At 41.6% G+C, this 20232-nt stretch overlaps 1 protein-coding gene across 2 annotated transcripts; it reads left to right on the top strand.

Annotated features, from left to right (window-relative positions):
• The first annotated feature begins 1128 nt into the window (after nt 1-1128).
• Nucleotides 1129-12813, top strand: LOC114661793 (uncharacterized). Of its 2 annotated transcripts, none has more exons than XM_028814994.2 (3): nt 1129-1222; nt 6414-6828; nt 11666-12813. In XM_028814994.2, the coding sequence occupies exons 2-3, from the start codon at nt 6465-6467 to the stop codon at nt 12025-12027; spliced, it is 726 nt and encodes a 241-aa protein (XP_028670827.1). In that variant the 5' UTR covers nt 1129-1222; nt 6414-6464; the 3' UTR covers nt 12028-12813. The 2 variants fall into 2 exon arrangements, with proteins under 2 accessions (XP_028670827.1, XP_051790680.1); XM_051934720.1 differs by lacking the exon at nt 1129-1222 and adding an exon at nt 6002-6214.
• Nucleotides 12814-20232: the final 7419 nt, after the last annotated feature.

Here is a 20232-nt window from a genome sequence, read left to right on the forward strand (position 1 = left end):
CACCTGTCTGAGCCTCAGATTGAGAAGACAAGAGAAATGTAACAAATTGCTTGTCAGATGTCATTCGTGGCTTTGGATAAAGGCTTGAGCCAACTACATGTTATTCATGGTTTAGTTTTTCTGCTGCTATAGTAACAACATTCGCCCATACACGGGCTACTATTTAATGACCTCCTGTTCTTCACTGTTTATGTCTTCTTCTGTTAAAAATTAGCACATTTTCTTCATGTACTGCTCTTCTTGAAGCACGCTGCTGCAGGCATCAAGATTACAACAGCCTATAATTATGCTTTCCATACATATAGTGCACATAACGCCGTCGACAATTTCATAAAAACGTATTAAAAACTACTGTAAGATATTTGTTTCTCTTGTAGGAGGCGAAATTGTGTCTCCCTGCAGCCCCAGATCTCCGAGCTCCACTCCCGGCCAATTCGCTGAGTCGTTTGTCTGGCATTTACTTGATGTATTGGCAAATTGACGTATCTGTTACACGTCACGCTAACCCTGACTCTACGTGTACCCTTACGTACAGGTATATACATAAGTGTGAATGGTGTGTACACGAATGTGTCCTGCGCCCTGTCCTGCCGCACAATCTCTACTTGAATGCAACGTTCAGGTGCCAAAGTGCGACGCCATGGAGGACCCGTCCACGTAAAGGTTCCAGAAAGCAACTTCATTTATTTAGATCTGTGATAACGATGATAACGGATTTTTTAAATACCGCGATTTCTGCATATTCAATCACACTCAGGTTTGCTTGATCCGTTCATCTCCAGCCTACATTAAAAATTCTATTTTGTCTGCATATTAGGGACTTTCTCAAAGACTAAAGAACCAATTTGATATGGCCATGCAATAAACTCTTCACAGAATGAAATCTCGCTTTGCCGAACGCTGATAAGAGGAACCACACAACCCAGTAAAGTACCATTAAAAATACTAATACTGGTACTGTAAAGTGCTGCATAGTATAATAGTAAATAAATAAATAAATAAATAAATAAATATCGTGCACAGCGCATAACCCCAAACAACCCCCCCCCCCCCCCCCCCCCCCCCCCCCCCCCCCCCCGCCGACGTAAATGCCAACCAAACAAAGCAACGTCCATATTAACCACAAACAAAAATGTCACTTTCAGTTCCTTATTGTCACGAGCAATGAATGTTCACAAATCTGAGCGTTCGACTAGCAGGCCGACATGAAGGTGTTTGACAGGTGAGAAACGCGAATGCGTGACGGGCAGTGAGGTGCTGCGTGGGGAAACGACAGTGAGGGGCTCACCTGGGACGGTCCTTGTTTTCAAGTTTTGTTTATTGGAGGAAAGTGGATAGTCGGAAATACCAGAATAAAGATGGATGACTTCTTAAAAATGTAACGGCAACGAAATTAAGATATCCGTTAATCTACTGAGATTGTTTAGTTGAAATTTTAAAAAGAAGAAAAGGGTGGCGCACACCTGCGTAAGGTATAGGCAATATTTTATTTTACAGATTTTAATAGAGTCAATCATTAAAAAGCGCAATCGAAAACGCAATCGAAAACGCAATCGAAAAGCAACAACAACAACAACAACAACAACAATAATAATAATAATAATAATAATAATAATAATAATAATAATACGGGGCACCGAGTTTATGGAGTCCGTTAGGGTTCCGCACACCCCCGGCTCCGTTTGCATTCACCGGAAGCGGTTCGTCGTAAGAGGGTCGTGTTTGTGATGTGGGAGAAAACGTAAGAAACTCCGAGGAAAGCATCGAGGGGAACTTGCGAAGGTATGAAAGCAGGACTCTAAAGACCGATCCTCATAAGCATCATCATCATTTTCACCGTGGTCGTTAGAAATACATCCATCCATCCATTATCCAACCCGCAGGGTCACGGGGGTCTGCTGGAGCCAATCCCAACACTGGGCTCAAGGCAGGAAACAAACTCTGGGTGATCCTAAATTGTCCCTAGCGTGTGCCGTGCGGTGGGCTGGCGCCCTGTGTTGGCTGGGATTGGCTTCAGCAGACCCTGTAGTTAGGATATAGCGGGTTGGATGATGGATGTAATTTACTAAGGTGGCCAGATGTCACAATTGCAGAGACAGTCCAGGGTTATGCATCTCGACAAATAAATAAGGAAGATCAAAATGTCCCGGTTTTCAACAGGCTACTTATCTGATCAGACCTTGTGAAACAAACACCCTCAAAATGTCAGTCATACTCAGGGGTCAACACTGCTGGTGACAACTGTAGCCAGCGTAAGGCAGGAACAAATACCCGGGCAGGGCGCCAGCCCACCGCAAGGCACACACACCAAGACACCAAGCACACACTAGGGACAATTTAGGATTGCCAATGCACCTAACCTGCATGTCCTTGGACTGTGGGAGGAAACTGGAGCACCCGGAGGAAACCCACGCAAACACGGGGAGAACATGCAAACTCCACGCAGGGAGGACTCGGGAAGCAAACCTGGGTCACCTAACTGCGAGGCAGCAGCGCTACCCACTGCGCCACCATGCCGCCCCGTTAGAAATACAGTTTTGCCAAATATTATATATATATATTTATGTATAATATATGTATTCAATATTTTTATATATACTATTTATATACTGAATATATATATACTGTATATCTATATATATATACATATATATATATATATATATATATATATATATATATATATATATATATATATATATATATATATATCTACTGCGGTGGGTTGGCACCCTGCCCGGGATTGGTTCCTGCCTTGTGCCCTGTGTTGGCTGGGACTGGCTCCAGCAGACCCCGTGACCCTGTGCTCGGATTCAGCGGGTTGGGAAATGGATGGATGGATATATCTATCTATCTATCTATCTATCTATCTATCTATCTATCTATCTATCTATCTATCTATCTATATATATATATATATATATATATATATATATATATATATATATATATATACTGTTGTCTATACTACAAGCCCCTACTCCGTTGGTTTCGCTTTTGCCAATATCAGACTTTAATTCAAGCCAGGTCATATCAGAGCAGAATTTATTACGACCCCTTATTAACAGTTACTTAACAGTTACTTAACCGAGGCAATTCTTTTGTCCATCCATTCATCCATCCATTATCCAACCCGCTATATCCTAACTACTGGGTCACGGGGGTCTACTGGAGCCAATCCCAGCCAAGACAGGAAACAAACCCCGGACAGGGCGCCAGCCCACTACAGCAATTCTTTTGTTCCCATAAAAATTACTTATTTGCTTTCGATGTTACTATATTTCTTTACTCGGTCTTATTAAAGGTGTCTGACGAGTTTTTCTTTTTTTTTTTTTTTGGTTTTAGCGCTTCCATCAACAGAAGCTGGAAATTCCACATAAATGTTAGAAACTTCGATCTGTACCTGAAAAGGCTGTCACCGCAAAGTGCGCTAAAGTTCAATAACATCCAGGCCAACACATCTGACAAAGCACAGACACCGCTTATGTGATAAAACGGCGCGCGCACATCAAACAATAAGCAGAAGTGGCCGCCCTACCGGAAGACTGCGAGTGTTTTGATTAAATTTCCTGAATCTTGCGGCTTTTGTTTACTAATCCGAGATTCTTCATTTTGCCTTTGCCAGCATAAAAGGGAAGGTCACCGTTTATATTCATTGAATCGGGCACCGCTAAAACACTTTTCTGAAACCAAATAAAAAGTAAAATTTTATTGAGTTATTATCTTCTGAACTATGATGATGCAAATAAATAAGTTTACTATACAGGTACTTAAAGAAAGGCGTTGCATTGGGTTTAACGAATTTTGTTTATTTGTACAGGACATCCAATTTCCGAATACGCAAAGAAATAATAATTATAAAAATGATAACGAGAAGCAAGGAGGGCATAGTGGTGTGGTGATAACGCGGAGACACGATCTCGCGTCCCGTCCAATATCATTTATTTGCCGAACTTCAGGAGTCTTTTCTGTTGCTTTATTCTGTTAGTTTTAAAAATATTTTAAAAGACATTTGATATCATTAAATACGTTATTAAAATACCGACATAAGCAATAAAAACTAACATGAATATTTAAAAGAGAGGTATAGACGCAACATACGACTTACACATAAACTGTTTACATCTTCAAAAATACCTGCCATCCAAAATCAAAAGGAAAGCACATGTCAAAACATTAAAAACTGCTAGCAAGAGAACATAAAAGCTCAAAAAAACATTCCGTCTGTAAACCTCCGTCCAGAAACGACGGGTCTGGATCTGCGGTAACATGCACGGCAGCTGTGGCTGTGCAAAAGGATGCTTCTCATGCCGGGTTCTCTAAATGTTCTCTCCGTGACCATGTGGGTTTCATCCGGGTACTTCGGTTTCATCGCACAGTCCAAAGACATGCAGGTCACGTGAACTGGTGTTGCTAAATAGGTCCGCGCGCGTGTGTGCGTTGTGTTTGCTCTGCGATGGACTGGCGTCCTGTTGTTCCTGCCCCGAGTCCGTTGCTTGCTGGGACTGACTCCAATTGCCCCGTGATCCTGTGCAATATACAGTAAGCAGGTTTGGAAGATGGATGGATGGATGGATGGATGGATAATATCATTTAACAAACTGGTCATGACTACAGTATACAGTTCTGATATTGGCGTGGTCCCATGTGTGAGTGGGGTTTGAACACCTCCTTTCTTCGTAAATTAATGCAGCGTCACGAGAAATTAATGTTTATGAATAAATAAATAAATTAATGAATAAATAAATAGTAATAATGATTATTGCTATTATACCGTTATTAATTATTATTATTATTGGGTGCTTAATTTTTTTATATTATTACAATATTTTTGTTAATGCAGCGTGACGAGACATTAATGTTTATGAGAAATAAATAAATGAATACATAATAATTATTATTATTGCTATTATACCATTATTATTATTATTGGCTGTTGTTTATTTATTTTTTTAATTATTACAATACTTTTGTTAATGCAGCGTCACGAGACATTAATGTTTATGAAAAATAAGTAAATAAATGAATACATAATAATTATTATTATTCCAATTATATTATTATTATTATTGTTGTTTTTTTTTTTTAAATTATTACAATACTTTTGTATTTAAGCTAAACATTATCACCGTATACATGATTTGTCGATGTCATTAATTTACTTAATGCAAACTTGAACTTGCATTAATGATGCGTGGGATCTCCATGTGCTCGCATTGCAGTTCTGCAGTTGGACTTCTTGAGTGTAACGCATTAGGAGTTTTATCAGATGTGTTTTCTGCCCTTCCTTCAGTAATGGTGGGATGTCAAACGGCTCAACCTGACTTTGTTTTGTCCAAACTGCATTCAGCTAAAATGGATGGATGGATAGAAACAAAACAAATTGTCCGAGCGCTGTCTGTGGCGCCGGTGGCTCTCGCAAACTCAAAATCTTTTTTGTGTGTTGTGTTACGCTGAAGCTGCGTGCCTTCAAGGTGGCATTTCGAAAGTGAACGACACACACCCTACCTAAGGTTCTGGATCGCTTATACATATTAGACTATATCTTTGAGAGACCCTCAGTTTATCACACAAGTAATAATAAACAGAGAAAGAAAGAAAAATGAAGAAAGCCTTTAATCAACTGCACAGGCTTCAGGGGATTGCTGTTGAAGCCTTTCGATATATAAAGGGCAAAGTGACTTCACATCGAATTCATCCATCTTTCGAACTCAGTGGAGGGGGTCTTAGCACTGATGCTTCTTGGGTCAGACCCCGAGTGCATACGTAGAGTATGAATGTTCTCCCCACGTTTTTCTCCAAAGATGTGAACGTTAAGGCGACTATACACTTGAGACAGAGTTGTTCGCATTTCGTTTGCTTTTCCAATTAGAGCGCACGTAGGTGAAGTGACTCGCTTGTGGTCGCAATGTGTCAGGTGGGGGATTTGAACCCAAGACTTCAGGGTTTGAAGTCCAAACCACTACGCCACACACGATGGCGGAGGTCGGTTCCTGCTTTCCTCCCTAGTCGTTTCGGATAAACGGGATGTGCCGTTCCTTACCTCGGCTCTCAGGATGGACGACGACTCTAGGAGTCGCAAGGTGGCGCTGTCGCACCTGCGGATGACAGTTTAGCGTAGGCTCACTAATTGAATGGCCCAATGTCTCCACCCGTTAATCATTTCCACCTTTTAGAGCAAGGATTTGAGGAAGACGTCTTTGTTGCTAGAAAGGTAGCCCCTTAAAGACGTGTGTTCAAATTCCAAGTGTTACCTGGTCGGTGTTTTTGTGGTGGTGAAAGAAGATTTGCTGCTCTGTCTTGCACCTACTCTAATAATTATTATAATTAATCTTTCACTATGTTTAAATACTTTTATCAGGCGGCTGCTCTACCCAGTTTAAACTTTATTTTCCATGCCCGCCTTTTCATAGGTTCGGCTGATTCGGCTCGGAAAGGACTACACTGCTACCCCACCGCTCCAAATGGCCTCTCTTGGGTTAACATTGGGTCGGCTGTTTCAGCCTATCGTTATGCCGGCGCTGCAGTGTCAGGGTCCATTCCTATGGTACGGGCTGGTTGGCTTACGCATGCTGGCCCTCTTTATCGCGGAAAGTACGTGGAGCTCCGTCAAGCAGGACTTCATCTGCAACCAGACACTGAGCGACTTCTGCCGGGGTCTTTGCTTCAACCACGTCTTCGCTTACTCCACCTACACGCTATGGAGCGCCTACTTTCTGGTCCTCTTGGGGGTCGTCGTCCTCCTGCTGGTGCTGACAAGCAAGACGGTGCGTCACGGGGAGCAACAGAGGAAAGAGGAAGATCTGATCTTGGAAAACGGCAACAAAGGTTTGTGCTAAGGATCTCTCTTATTTATAATGCATTTTCACAAAATAACCGCAGTCATCGAGGAAGGCACGGTGGTGCAGTGGTTAGCGCTGCTGCTTTATGCGTACGTTATCATTTTAGATTCGAACCGCGCCTGCGCAGTGTTTCAAAAAGCTAAGCTAGTTGTGATCGACTCTACTAGGTGAGTGCGGGCGTTGGCCTCAATGGTTTAGGTTTCGTTCCTACTTTACCCAAAACGATACAGGATTATGTTCAAGAATCCTGTGACCCTGTATTGGATTGGTAAAGGTTAAGTTATGAAAATGCCAATGCATATCTATATATAGCACACTTCTTCTCCAACAGCAAAAATGTATTTCTGCAGCACTTTTTCCATACAAACGATGTAGCTCAAAGTGCATTAGTAGCTGTCAAATAAGCAGTTACATAAAAAATTAAAGAATAATGCATAAAACGTATGAAAAAAATAAGAGAAATAAAGCCCTTAAATACAGTGACTTTTTTGAGTCTCTAAAGCAGGGGTCGCCAACTCTGGTCCTGGAGGACCACCATGGCTGCAGGTTTTTATTCTCACCCTTTTCTTAATGAGTGACCTGTTTTTGCTGCGAATTAACTTCTTTTGAACTAATTTTAATTGACTTGCACTTGAAGACTCAGACCCCTTTAATTGTTTTTTTTTCCTTAATCGGCAACCAAACAATAATGAGATGCAAAATGAGCCAAAACAACTGGTGTCCATCATGCGATATCTGAAAATAAAGAAAGGTGGCGGTCTCGGAAATGTCGATCTGCTCAGGTCCCCAAAAAATGGTGACGGTGGTGGGTCAACTTTGGCTGAATGAATTCCCAGACCCTAGAATGACAAATCATAAATGTTTTTAAGTTATGTGTGTTTTTTTGACACAAAGGGTCTTGTGATGTTTGAATGAAAGCGAATATCCCAACCTGCCACAAGTGACTGTGCAGGACTTTGATCAGGTGGTGGTGGTGGCACAGAACGCCACTCAAAGAAGAACTGGAAAAGAAAATGGAGAAAAGTAAAGATTAATTAAGATTGCAGTGTCACTGAAGAGTACGATAATTCTATGCGTATCTAGTTTATTAAGGGTAGAACTAAAATGTAGCTACAAAAAAGCCAAATTAAAAAACAAAGGGGGGGGGGGGGAGGCTTTTTGGATTGTTTTTATTTTTTTAAATGTTATCCCAGCATATCTCAATTGGTAAAATATTCCAGATTTTTTGGTGCATAACAGCAAATGATTGCCTAACCACTTCTTTTAGGCTGTTGGAATAATAAGCAGACCACCATTAGAAGATCTAAGGTTATGACTGGGTATGTAGGGGGTATCTAGGGAGGAGCCTGATTTATTTTAAGCTTTACAAACCATTATTTTAAAATCAATTCTAAATGATGCCGGTAACCAGTGTAGCGATGCTAGGACTGGTGTGATGTGCACCGATTTTCTCTTTCTAGTTGAGATTCTTGCTGCTCCGTTCTGCATTAACTGCAACTGATTGATGTTTTTTTTTTTTTTTCTTTTCTTTTGTAGTCCTGTGTGGAGAGCATTACTATAATCCAGTCAATTTTAAAAAGAAAAGTGACAACTAATTTCTCCGCATTCTTGCAGTGTTTAAAGAGGTCTAACGTTTGCAATGTTACGCAAATGGAAAAATGCAGTCCTAGTAATATGCTTAATCTTCTTCTTCTTTCAGCTGCTCCTGTTAGTGGTTGCCACAGTAGATCATCTTCTTCCATATCTTCCTGTCCTCTCCATCTTGTTCTGTTAACCCCCATCACCTGCATGTCCTCTCTCACCACATCCATAAACCTTCTCTTAGGCCTTCCTCTTTTCTTCTTCCCTGACAGCTCTATCCTTAGCACCCTTCTCTCCTCTACTTAATGTGAGATTTAAAGTTTAGACCAAAGCCCATAATTACACCTATTTTGTTTAACTTCTTCCTTGACTTTTTTTTAATTCTCAGAGATCAAGTTTATTTCTGATACCCTCATCATTTCCATTTTTGCATTTATTTACTGGTTTTCCGTCCAGCCATTTGAAATTGTCATTCAGCTTCTACTCTGCACATCCACCTTTGACTTTGCCTTGTTGTTTGCTTTCATCTCTTTACTCTTCCTTATTTTTCCTTTTTCTTGGCTTATTTGTAGTTTTAACACATTAAAACAAAGCAGCAGAGCAATATTCCTTTCCAGAATAATCTTTCAAAGGTTGGGCTCTGAATTGAATTGAAAACTGAATGAGAGGAGGACGGCACAGTGACATGGATCTTATGCTTTTACAAATCACGGTTCATTAATACTCTTTATGAATTTCTTGTAGAGCCATTCCTTGACAAGGCACCATTTCATTCTGTGAAGAGTTCTTTGCATATGAAGTTGGCTCTTTGGGCTTTGAAAAGGCTCCTTATATGTGGAGAAAATGGAAATCTTTAATATTTAGTAGGTGACCTAGCACGATGCGGACAGATCGGGAAAACCTAAACTTAGCCTACTTCGTTGTATCCAATAACAGTCCCGTTAAAAATATCAACTTGTCAATGTTTCACAAATCTGTTCTCCTCTATTCCATGGCTATGTGTGAAAACTGTTACAAATTTAAATAAAAGGTTCATTCTGGAACCTTCTAATGGATGATTCTCTTATGGTATCACTCTGAAGACCCACTTTGGCACCAGTAAGAGAGGTTTGAGTCCCATGTCTGACGGTCATCACTTTGCATGTTCTCCCTGTGTTTGTATGAGACTTCCCAATTGATATTCTGGTTTTCATTCCACATTTCTACAGATGGTTGATCCTAAATTGGCTCAGTGATTTATTAGCACCCTACACTCTCAAAGGCCTGGTTCTTTACTGTGTTGTGTGCTTCCTTGTACCTCCATTGCTTTACTAAGCCCCATTTCATTCTGGGACAGATTTTTTGCATATCAAGTTGGTTCTTTGTACTTTGAAAAACTTCCTATATGTAGGAAAAACTCAATTTTTAAAGTATGGTGGGGTACAGGACACTAAAATTAAGAAAAGTCTGCGTTACTGGACGTATGCAGTGAGAGTCCATTTTAAACTCATGACCCGTTGGTATTTCACAAATCTGTTATTGTCTATTCACGGTTATTTACTGTGTGGAGCCCATTGCAGATCTAAATAAACTAAAGTTCTTGCTGGAATCTTCATGTGGATATGTCTTTTTTGAACCAAAAAATGGTTCCCCTATGGCATCGCTCTGAAGAACCCGCTCTGGCACCTTCATTTTTAAGGGTGTACCCACGCTCTTCGATGTTTTTTACTGGCACTTCATGGTTCTTTACTGGATTGTGTGGTTCCTCATTGAACGATTGTTTGACCAAGCAGCATTTCATTATGGGACTGGTTCTCAAGGTGATACTTTTTGCTGTGAAAAACTTTCCAGTATGTAGAAAAAAATGTAAAATCTTTTATGTTAGGTAGGTTACCTATGGCCACCAACAGACTAAGACCACCTGAACTTGGCCTGTGTGATTGTATGCAGCGAAGGTCCTTCTAAAATCGGGAACCCATTGGTATTTCACAAATCTGTTCCATCTATAACCGGCTCCATACAGTAAATAACCATGACGTAAATGAAAGTTCTTTCTGGAACCTTCATGTGGATGGGTCTTTTGAGAACCAGAAAATGGTTTCCCTATGGCATCACTCTGAAGAACCCGCCTTGGTTTTTTAACAGTGCAGGGTCTTTTCTAGCCTCGTTTCCAATGCTACTTGCAACGGCTCAGGTCCCCACGGCCCAAATTTGGAGTACGTTATTGATACGTTGAAACTGCGATCAGGTTACGCGGTGTTGAGTGTTCTTACCGCGAATCATTGGTGGCTCAGGCGTATTACTTACATCACTGTACGTGACGGAGTAAAGGTATTTATACAATTTGGGGGGGTAACGAGCACGGGCTCCACAGATTGTTTTTGGATTCACGGCAATCGATGATGAGGTTTCACTCCCTCTACCCAGAGAGATCTCGCTATATCAGTCGTTTAACAAACAATGCAAGCGCAGCATCCATGGTCATTTGACGTTGACGTCCACAAGACTAACGGCAGGTTGCTGTGCTGTGCGTGTTCAAACTACCCATAAGCCCGGGGTGGGGGTTGATTTGTTTTCGATCCCATTGTTGTAAAAATTGACATATTTGTATGGAATGTTGTGTGATTTCAATAAAATAAAAAAAATAAATAAACTACCCATAAGCCACTGCGAACCTGTTGTATTGCGTCAGTTTCTATCCGTATGTTTCACGATTGCTTTTCTTTTTGATTTACCCCCTCGTAGAGGTGTAACGCAAGCTGCAGGCCTTGAAATGTAACATTCCCAAGCCTCCTAGATCTTAAACTTTAGGATCACTGGATGCAAAGCAGGAGTCCGTCAGAGATGAGGGTGACGGTTTATCAATGGGCCACTTCACACAGACACGCACGTCCAGTTTCAATTTGCCAAGCCACGTGATACACTCGTCTAGGGGAAATGTTGGAAGAAAACTGGGATACCAGGAAGAAAATAGCAAAACAAACGGACACCTAGGCGCCTTTCCACTTTAACAGACACAGAATCCTGGAACAGGCTGTTATTCCCAGATAAAGAGTGACTCGTGTTAATGATTGCTCTGCAATGACTTACAAGGCTTGTCTTTCTGTCTTATGGAAACTTTTAAATATCCATCTTCTTGACACTGTGATTTAAATTGAGAACTGTAACCTCATTTGAGTATTTCCCTTATTTCCCCGTGGATTGTACACGTCTCTCATGCTGTCCTGACGTTCCGCTCTGTTTCCTCAATTTATTTCCACCAGGTGCCATCTCCAGTTTGGACCCAGCAGAAGCGTTGGACTCCATTTCGATTCAGAGGCCACCGTGGTTTTTGCCCCGCCTGGCTGCCTGCCTCCTCCTGCTCTGCGGCGTTGAGACGTCCTTCTGTTTTCTCCTGTTTGTTATCCAGAGTCGGGCATTTCAGGCGGCCACCATGTCCTGCGTCACTCACGCTCAGCAGTGTCCTGCGAAGGAAACGTACTGCGTCCTCCTGGGACGGTCGGACAAGTTGACGGCCATCATCATCCTGGGGATGACATCTGTAGTCAATGTCACGTTCAGCCTGGGCTATTTCATGTATCACTGCTGGAGCGCCGCCGGGTGCGGATTTAAAAGGCGAAGGTAATGTGGGCAATGTGAAAATGCACCTGCTCTTAAAAAAAGTCGATCTAATTTAGAAAGAAAAGTTATGGAAAGATTATGTAAGGCGATGGAGGATTCCACTACTAAAATTTCTTTTATCTCTGACTTCCACCAATTAAAGATAATAATAGGTGGTACTTTTGATTTACTTATTTCACCTGCACAAGCCCTGTATTTATAATTAACGCGCTAGTGGGCACCACGTTAGGTCTCTTCGGAGAAATCATTTGTTGCCACATTGCCTTGGCGCCTCGCGCTCAACTGCGCATGACTGCTGCTCAGTGGTGACGTCACACGCTTCTCATTTACATGCAATGAAGGCCGGCCAGGTGCCTTCATAAAGAACGAAAAGACCACCAGTTGTTAGTAGAAAGGAAGAAAATAACAAAGTTTAGATTTTTAACAGTTGAACTGATACGAGTTTCTTACTTTTACTCCGTTCAACTTCAGTTTAATATCACAAAAGCGTTTTTTTTTTTGTTTTTTTTTAACTACATAACTAACGGAACTCATTTCGAGCACGAGCCTCCGACCCTACACAGTGAACACAGGACTTGACCCGAAAAATACCCGAAAGTGACGGGGCTTCCGCAGTGTTAAATACAGCAAATGTAGCTGTTTTGAGTCTATGGTTCTCTCTTTTTCACTTATAAAGTAACTTGTCCTACTTCCTCATCAGCAAAAGAAAAAAAAGACTTCTGTATTTTATTGTCGTCTTGTATTTCCTTTTGTGTACTGCTTTAAATAAAAGTACTAATTTTGATATAAACCTGTGTCGTGTGTGTGAGTAAATCAATCTTTTCTTTTTATATAGTGCCTTTCAAGATGCACACAAAGGTCCAATGCAAAACAACACAATGAAACACATTGTTGACGTACGATGGAAAAAAAAAAGCGAAAAAATCCTGCAAATATGATTTAATATCTGTTTACAATATTTACCAATTTGAATTTTCCCTTGGGGATTAACAAAGTAGACTGTAATTTAATTTATTCTTTCACTGTAATACTTAGTATTATGACTTGCTTTACAGTGCTTCGGTTTTGCAACCCGTAAAGGTGTACCTCTTTTTATTATGAAACTTTCTACTAATTGCAACATCCATCCATCCATTTTCCAACCCGCTGAAGCCGAACACAGGGTCACGGGGGTCTGCTGGAGCCAATCCCAGCCAACGCAGGGCACAAGGCAGGAACCAATCCCGGGCAGGGTGCCAACCCACCGCAGGACACACACAAACACACCAAGCACACACTAGGGCCAATTTAGAATCGCCAATCCACCTAACTTGCATGTCTTTGGACTGTGGGAGGAAACTGGAGCGCCCGGAGGAAACCCACGCAGACACAGGGAGAACATGCAAACTCCACACAGGGTGGACCCGGGGGCGCAAAGCCGCAGCTCTTCATCGTGCGAGGTGGCGGCGGCCACCCTACCGAGTAACCATGAGATGCAAAATACAGAGGAACGAGATGCTGTAACTGTATGGTACCATTTTACAGCTGCATGGTTATCTTATATTTAAAATAATCTTAAATGAAAAGGGTGAAGGCATAAGTAATAGTAATCTTCCTCGGTCCATAAATAATTTGGATAAATATTACTGGGAGAGAAAAAATATTCAATATAAGAATAGCCTGATGTTGCATTATGAAATCATTAGCCATAAAATTTAAAAATCAAGTTTTTAGCAACGAAATTAAAGATTCGCTTACAACAACAACAAAATGTATTGTTCCATTTATCATTTTTCTTTCCGTTGAAGCAGAATTTTGAACCTGTGTATTTTTTTCCAATTCGGCGGTTAAGTTTTGTGCATCGATAAAGAATCGTTTCGAGAGTTTCATTTATTTATTTTGCTTTTGATTGAATCCCCAGTCCGGAAAATTAAACAGACGTGGACTGGTACTCGCAGACAGGCACCTTCTCCTTCGCGTCAGCCAAGCTGGAAGACTTTTTCAAGAGGAAGGCAACTAGATAATGACACACGACCTTAAGGGGTTTAAAGGTAAAGTAATAAAACATGATGTTGCCTATGGCGTTTGCGTGGTTTTAATTTAGAAACTTTCGGGGTATAAAAGCTCTAAAGTACCCACAGAGCTGGCGCCTATGCCCTGAAGTATTAATTTGATCCTGTGTATCACGATAAGACAACTCCCGGACTGCTTGTGTGTGAAGTTCATCCATCCATTATCCAACCCGCTATATCCTAACTACAGGGTCACGAGGGTCCGCTGGAGCCAATCCCAGCCAGTACAGGGCGCAAGACAGGAAACAAACCCCGGGCAGGGCGCCAGCTCACCGCAGTGTGTGTGAAGTCTTCAGCTGAATTTCTGACTGTCTGACCACAACAAAACGGAAAGGTGTGCTCGTAAAAGAATATATTCAGAAAAAGAATTATAGATTAATCAACAACATTAGCATAATTTTACAAAGTATTGAACAAATTTAATTCAATGCTTATAATAGTTACTTCAAACCCTGAGGTTGTGGGTCCAAATCCTGTTAAACCGACACCTTGTGACCAAGAGCAAGTCACTTCACTTGCCTGTGCTGTAAGTCACCTTGAAGAAAGGCGTCAGCCAAATCAATACATACATCTATATATAAATCTCAGTATATAAATCCAACGTCACTGTCTGTCTGTCTGTCCGCTTTCACGAGAGAACTACTTAACGCATTTAGATCGGAAATTTTTTTCTATAATTTGCTTCTACATTCCAATTGATTTTGCGACTTCAGTCATAGTGTCATAGTTCGCTAGCTGCACCGATTTATTCGCGCGAATCCGAGAGAGAGAGAAAGGCTGCGGGCCGAGGGGAGGGGGAAGCGGGACCTCAGGATTAGGGAGGTGAGGGGTCATCCTCACTCACGCGCCAGCCTCCGTTTAGCTAGCGCTACCTATTTGTTCAGCAGGCATTATCATCTGGAGATTGTGAAGGAGTAACGTTTGACGTTTTTGAGAGAGAGATCAGGGCCACGTGTTTTAGAGGGTAGCTGCTGATTGGCAGAGATATCACGGCCACGTGCTTTTCACCCCACACGGGGGACTTTCTCCAGTCAGAGCTGAACACGATCAGATACAGTGGTAACGTTTGACGTCGGAGCGTACCTACCTTCAGCTTGGCCAGAATTACATTTTTTATTGATTTTTAAAGTTCGTCATGTTTCACTATTACGTGTGCAGAGGGGACAGCCAGTGTGAAATAAAATGAGAGCCTGGGGTTAATTTGCAGTTCTCTGCTCTGTAAGTCAGTGATTTTTCTAACCCGCTTGGTCCAGAACAGGGTCACCCGGGAAGCCGGAGCCGATCGCAGCTAGCATAGGACACAAGGGTGGTACAAACCCTGGACAGGGCGCCAGTCCAGAGCAGGGCAAACACACACGCACACTCTCTCTCTCTCTCTCTCTCTGTATCTATCGCCAATCTACCTAACCTGCGTGTTTTTTGGACAGTCAGAGGAAACCCAAGGGGGAACATGTAAACTACACGCAGCCAGGACCCGGAATGCAAACCCCGGTCTCCTTACTGCGAGGCGGCTGCCCTATTAGTGAATATTCTTCAGACTAATACTCCGTTGCAGGGCAGATTTGCCAGTGTACGGGAATATGCCCGTTAGCACTGCAGGTTCAAAAGCCAAGGACTATGGAATGGAAAATGGAAACGACAAGAGCGTAAAAATATGACCATCAAAAGAAAACGGACAACTGAGGCCATCTAGAGGAGAGAACATTAATTTACGTAATCAGACCCAGAGATGAGTCCTTCCTTTCTCTACCACGATTTCTTCAGCGTCACGGCATACACAGTTTAAAACAGCGCGTCTGCTAAATAAAATGCTATACTGGATTTCCGAATTCTAAAAATAAAAGTGCCAAAGTGACATCGGGAACCATTTTGGTTTCCAGATGAAGGTTTCAGAAAGAACCATTTATTTATTTAATCCGTAATTTGCTCCATACTGAAATAAAAAAGAATAAATGGTAAAGGATTTGTGAAATCCCAATGGTGTTCCTGATTTTACAAGGACTTCCACTTCAATCAATAACACAAACTAAGCTCAGGTTTTCTTAATCTGTTCAGACACGGAGAGAACATGCAAACTCCACGCAGGGAGGACCCGGCAAGTGAACACCCAGGTCTCCTTACTGCGAGGCAGCAGCGCTATCACTGCGCCACCGTGCCGCCCCCTCACAATGTATCTAATAATAATAATTATTAATTACATTTATATAGCACTTGTCTTGCTACTCAAGGAAAACCACTTCAGCCACTTAGAGCAGATTGTACAAAACTCCAAAGGGGATACCCCCATACCTCAGTTCCCTCTCCTTCTATATATTTATAAAGATATAACAGCGTGGTCAAAACTCCCGACCGGAAACGACTGATTGAGAACTTGTGTTCAGTTTGGTCACCATGAGAGTGCTATGTTCGCCTGGTGTTCATACCGTAATAACGTCTGCCTTTCACTTCTGTTATTCTGCAACATTTCAGCTTTACATAAAATTGAGAGCGACAGCCAGACGTGTTCAGGCAAAGAAGGAATTAATCATACAGTACATATTTTTTGAGGCTATAATTGACAATTGAAAATTGTGGAATGTGTGTGTGTTAGAGAGAGCGGTCCCCATGATGGGCTACAGTAGAGTCCTCTCCAGGCCTGTTCTCCGTCTTTTGCCCAACTGTGGTGAAGATCGCCTTAGGCCCTCAAAGCCCTGAAATGGACTGAGCAGGGTCTAGAAACCTATAAGTGCCCACCCTGCCCTTTACTACCTCATTTATTATTACAAGTCTTGTAGGCCTGACAGCCTTCCATTGAAAGACAAAACTGCATGACTAAAGTCATGTCAAGTATTCTGAGATTTAAGACGCAGTGCTTCTTGGGATTGTTTACTGCCGAGAATGGCTTGTGACAGCATTCCAGCTGCAATAGATAGGTGAGGACTGGGTAAGGGTGTCCCTGCAAGATCTGATAGGTCACTGCTTGGTCAGAAGATAGAAAGGATGGTTCCTTATTTAATGTTAACCATGAGGTGATGTCATATCTGGTGAATTCCAGTTTGGTTTAGGCAATTGATTTTTTTTTTCTGCTGTTGCTTGCTTTCAAAGTCAGGCATTAAAGGACTACCTTTTGATTAATTGATCAGAATTGCTGTTTGATTTCTTTTTTCCAATAAAGCTATTTTATTACTCTATCTCACGGTGATTACTGTGAAGAGGAGACTCTGTCCAGTCTACGGAGGTCCACAGCTGCTATCTCAAGGCCCTTATGTGTCAGTTAAGGAATGGCTTTGTTCCTGCCACTCTCTCTGTCAAGCCTGCAGCCCCAAGTCTCCTCTTCACAGTACAAACTGACACTCTGCTTTGGTCGACCTGCGCTCTTAAGCTGTTGTGCTGTGAGGCGCCTGTGACCACACAAGCTGGTGACCCTCAGAATCTTGTCTTCTGATTGGCTGGTGACTTTGGCTCTGCCAGATAGATAGATAGATAGATAGATAGATAGATAGATACTTTGTTAATCCCAAGGGGAAATTCACAGATCTCTTCCTGTCAGAATTTCTTCCAGTTCCCTTTGGATTGTGTAGGACATCACTGGAGTCACCAACACGTTTCTCTAAATTAAAGGTCAACACCTCTAAGGGCAATAATGCTCTGTCTCGTGTCATTTGTTAATTGCCATTTTCTTGCCATTATCACTGGAATATTGTCCAAGTAGTATGTCAGAGGGTGTAGTGACACAGCATGTTCCAGCTCTGATTTACGACAGACAGAAGCTTTTTAAGTAATCAACAGAAGGTTGGACACCTGAGCAAATTGTTTGCTTCAATTTGCAAGGCTTCATTTACTTTAATTGTAGCAGAACACAAGGGGGTTGTAACCTATGAGTTGCTCCCTGAAGAAGGACCCATTGGTAATATTCTGAAATTTTCTTTTTCTCCAGTTTTTGCTAACCCAAAACATTAAATTAAATGTACTGCTTTCCGGTTCTCCATTTTAAGTCATTCATTGCATTTCATCTGCAAATTTGAACAAAAGCTGAGATTTTCTAAACATTTTGACCAGTAGTGTAGCTCCAGTTTTTGAACTTTATGGACTAAAATTAATTTGATTAAAGAGCGTAAAGCTTTGAGCGTCAGGAAGACGCAGTAACATTTGATTCAAAGATTACGGAAGGATCCCCGTGAAGCTTCACCGGTGTGCTAAGTAACATTTCCAGCACTTGCTAGATCTCTTACTAAATCATTACGCTCACCCTGAGTGAATGGCTGCAGCTCATTGTTTGAACATGTTGGGATCAATTAAATTCACACAAATGATCAGCAAAATAAAATGTCAGTTCATTATAACGCAAAGACGACAAAAACATGAAAACTGACAGTTAAACATGTGCTTTGTGGAAAAACATTATGTGATGGAGAAAAATGGTTTTCAATTTTTAATTCAGCGCCCATAAATACATAACAATCAGATGAAACTATCCAAACAATTTTTTCATTGCATACCACTGTTATTACTTTCTCGTAGGGAGAGTATTGGAATCGTCCAAAAATTCGATTTTGAGAAAAGCTTAAAAAGAATTAACCGTGACCAATCATAATACAATAATTTGTTTTTGCTGATGATTTCACCTTATTCTGGAATGTGCCTTATTACTTTCTAATATACAAAGTAGAGGAGAAGTATTGTAATGGTCCAAAAATTCAATTTCAAGATGTTAATGAATCTCAACATTTTAGACCTCTCTGAGTCTGAAAATTATGGATTAGGGCGACCCAGACACAGGCAGGCAGACACGACTATGTCCATCACCACACGTTTATTTACATACGCTACTATATACAGTCAATAAGTGCACCAATACCAGTTCCCCACAGTCCCAACAGTCCAGGCTTCCTTCAGCCACCTCTTCTCTTCTCAGCACATTATTTACACTGGGCCTCTCTTCGTCCACCTCCTCACTCGACTTTTATAGGCAGCCGAATGCCGACCACACCCAGCCACCTGTGACAAAATACAATTTTTGGAATTATATCTGTCTGTGTGTGTAAATTCGATAACTTGAGTACACTTTCACTTCGGTCAACCAAATTTTGCATACAAGTATTGGGTACAAAACCTAGATTTCTGTCAACTTTTCAGCTATTTCCACTAACCAAAGTGTTACTTTTTTATTCATGCAGCTGCAGAGTCTGATTTATTCAACTTTACTTTTATAATAATTGTTCATGGATCGGCTCTGAGCCCTTTCTTATTTGCAATGGTGATGGACAGGTTGCCAGACGAGATTAGATGTTTGCTGATGACATTGTGATCTGTAGCGATAGTAGGGTACAGGTTGAGGAGACCCTGGAGAGGTGGAGATATGCTCTGGAGAGGAGAGGAATGAAGGTCAGTAGGAACACCAAGACAGAATACATGTGTGTGAATGAGAAGGAGGTCAGTAGAATGGTGAGGATTTGATGAAGGTGGATAAATTTAAATACTTGGGATCAACAGTACAAAGAAATGGGGATTGTGGAGCAGAGGTGAAAAAGAGAGTGCAAGCAGGGTGGAGTGGGTGGATAAGAGTGTCAGGAGTGATTTGTGACAGACGGGTATCAGCAAGAGTGAAAGGGAAGGTCTACAGGACGGTAGTGAGACCAGCTGTGTTATATGGACTGGAGACGGTGGCACAGGAGACAGAGCTTGAGGTGACAGATTTAAAGATGCTAAGATTTGCATTGGGTGTGACGAGGATGTACAGAATTAGAAATGAGGACATTACGGGGTCAGCTCAAGTGCGAAGGTTGGGAGACAAAGTCAGAGAGGCGAGATTGCGTTGGTTTGGACATGTGCAGAGGAGAGATGATGGGCATAATGAGAGAAGGGTGCTAAGGATAGAGCTGCCAGGGAAAAGGAGAAGTGGAAGGCCTAAGAGAAGGTTTATGGATGTGGTGAGAGAGGACATGCAGGTGATGGGTGTGACAGAGCAAGATAAGGAGGACAGAAAGATATGGAAGAAGATGATCTGCTGTGGTGACACCTAATGGGAGCAGCCGAAAGAAGAAGAACTTTTATAATAATTGTTCAATGTATTATTAATTTGATCTGATTTGATGTCGATGGTTCTTTAATGTACATAATATAAAAATATAATCATTACCTTGTGGTTTACTCCTCAAATATCCATCCCCATATCTGAG

This window comes from Erpetoichthys calabaricus, chromosome 12 (genome assembly GCF_900747795.2).
Source record: "Erpetoichthys calabaricus chromosome 12, fErpCal1.3, whole genome shotgun sequence".
In the NCBI taxonomy this organism is placed as follows: domain Eukaryota; kingdom Metazoa; phylum Chordata; class Cladistia; order Polypteriformes; family Polypteridae; genus Erpetoichthys; species Erpetoichthys calabaricus.

Coding starts and splice junctions, on each gene's coding strand:
- LOC114661793 (XM_051934720.1), top strand. CDS start 6,143: ATGTCTCCACCCGTTAATCATTTCCACCTTTTAGAGCAAGGATTTGAG. Junction 6,215..6,413: donor ACGTCTTTGTTGCTAGAAAG/GTAGCCCCTTAA, acceptor GCCTTTTCATAG/GTTCGGCTGATTCGGCTCGG. Junction 6,829..11,665: donor CTTGGAAAACGGCAACAAAG/GTTTGTGCTAAG, acceptor TATTTCCACCAG/GTGCCATCTCCAGTTTGGAC.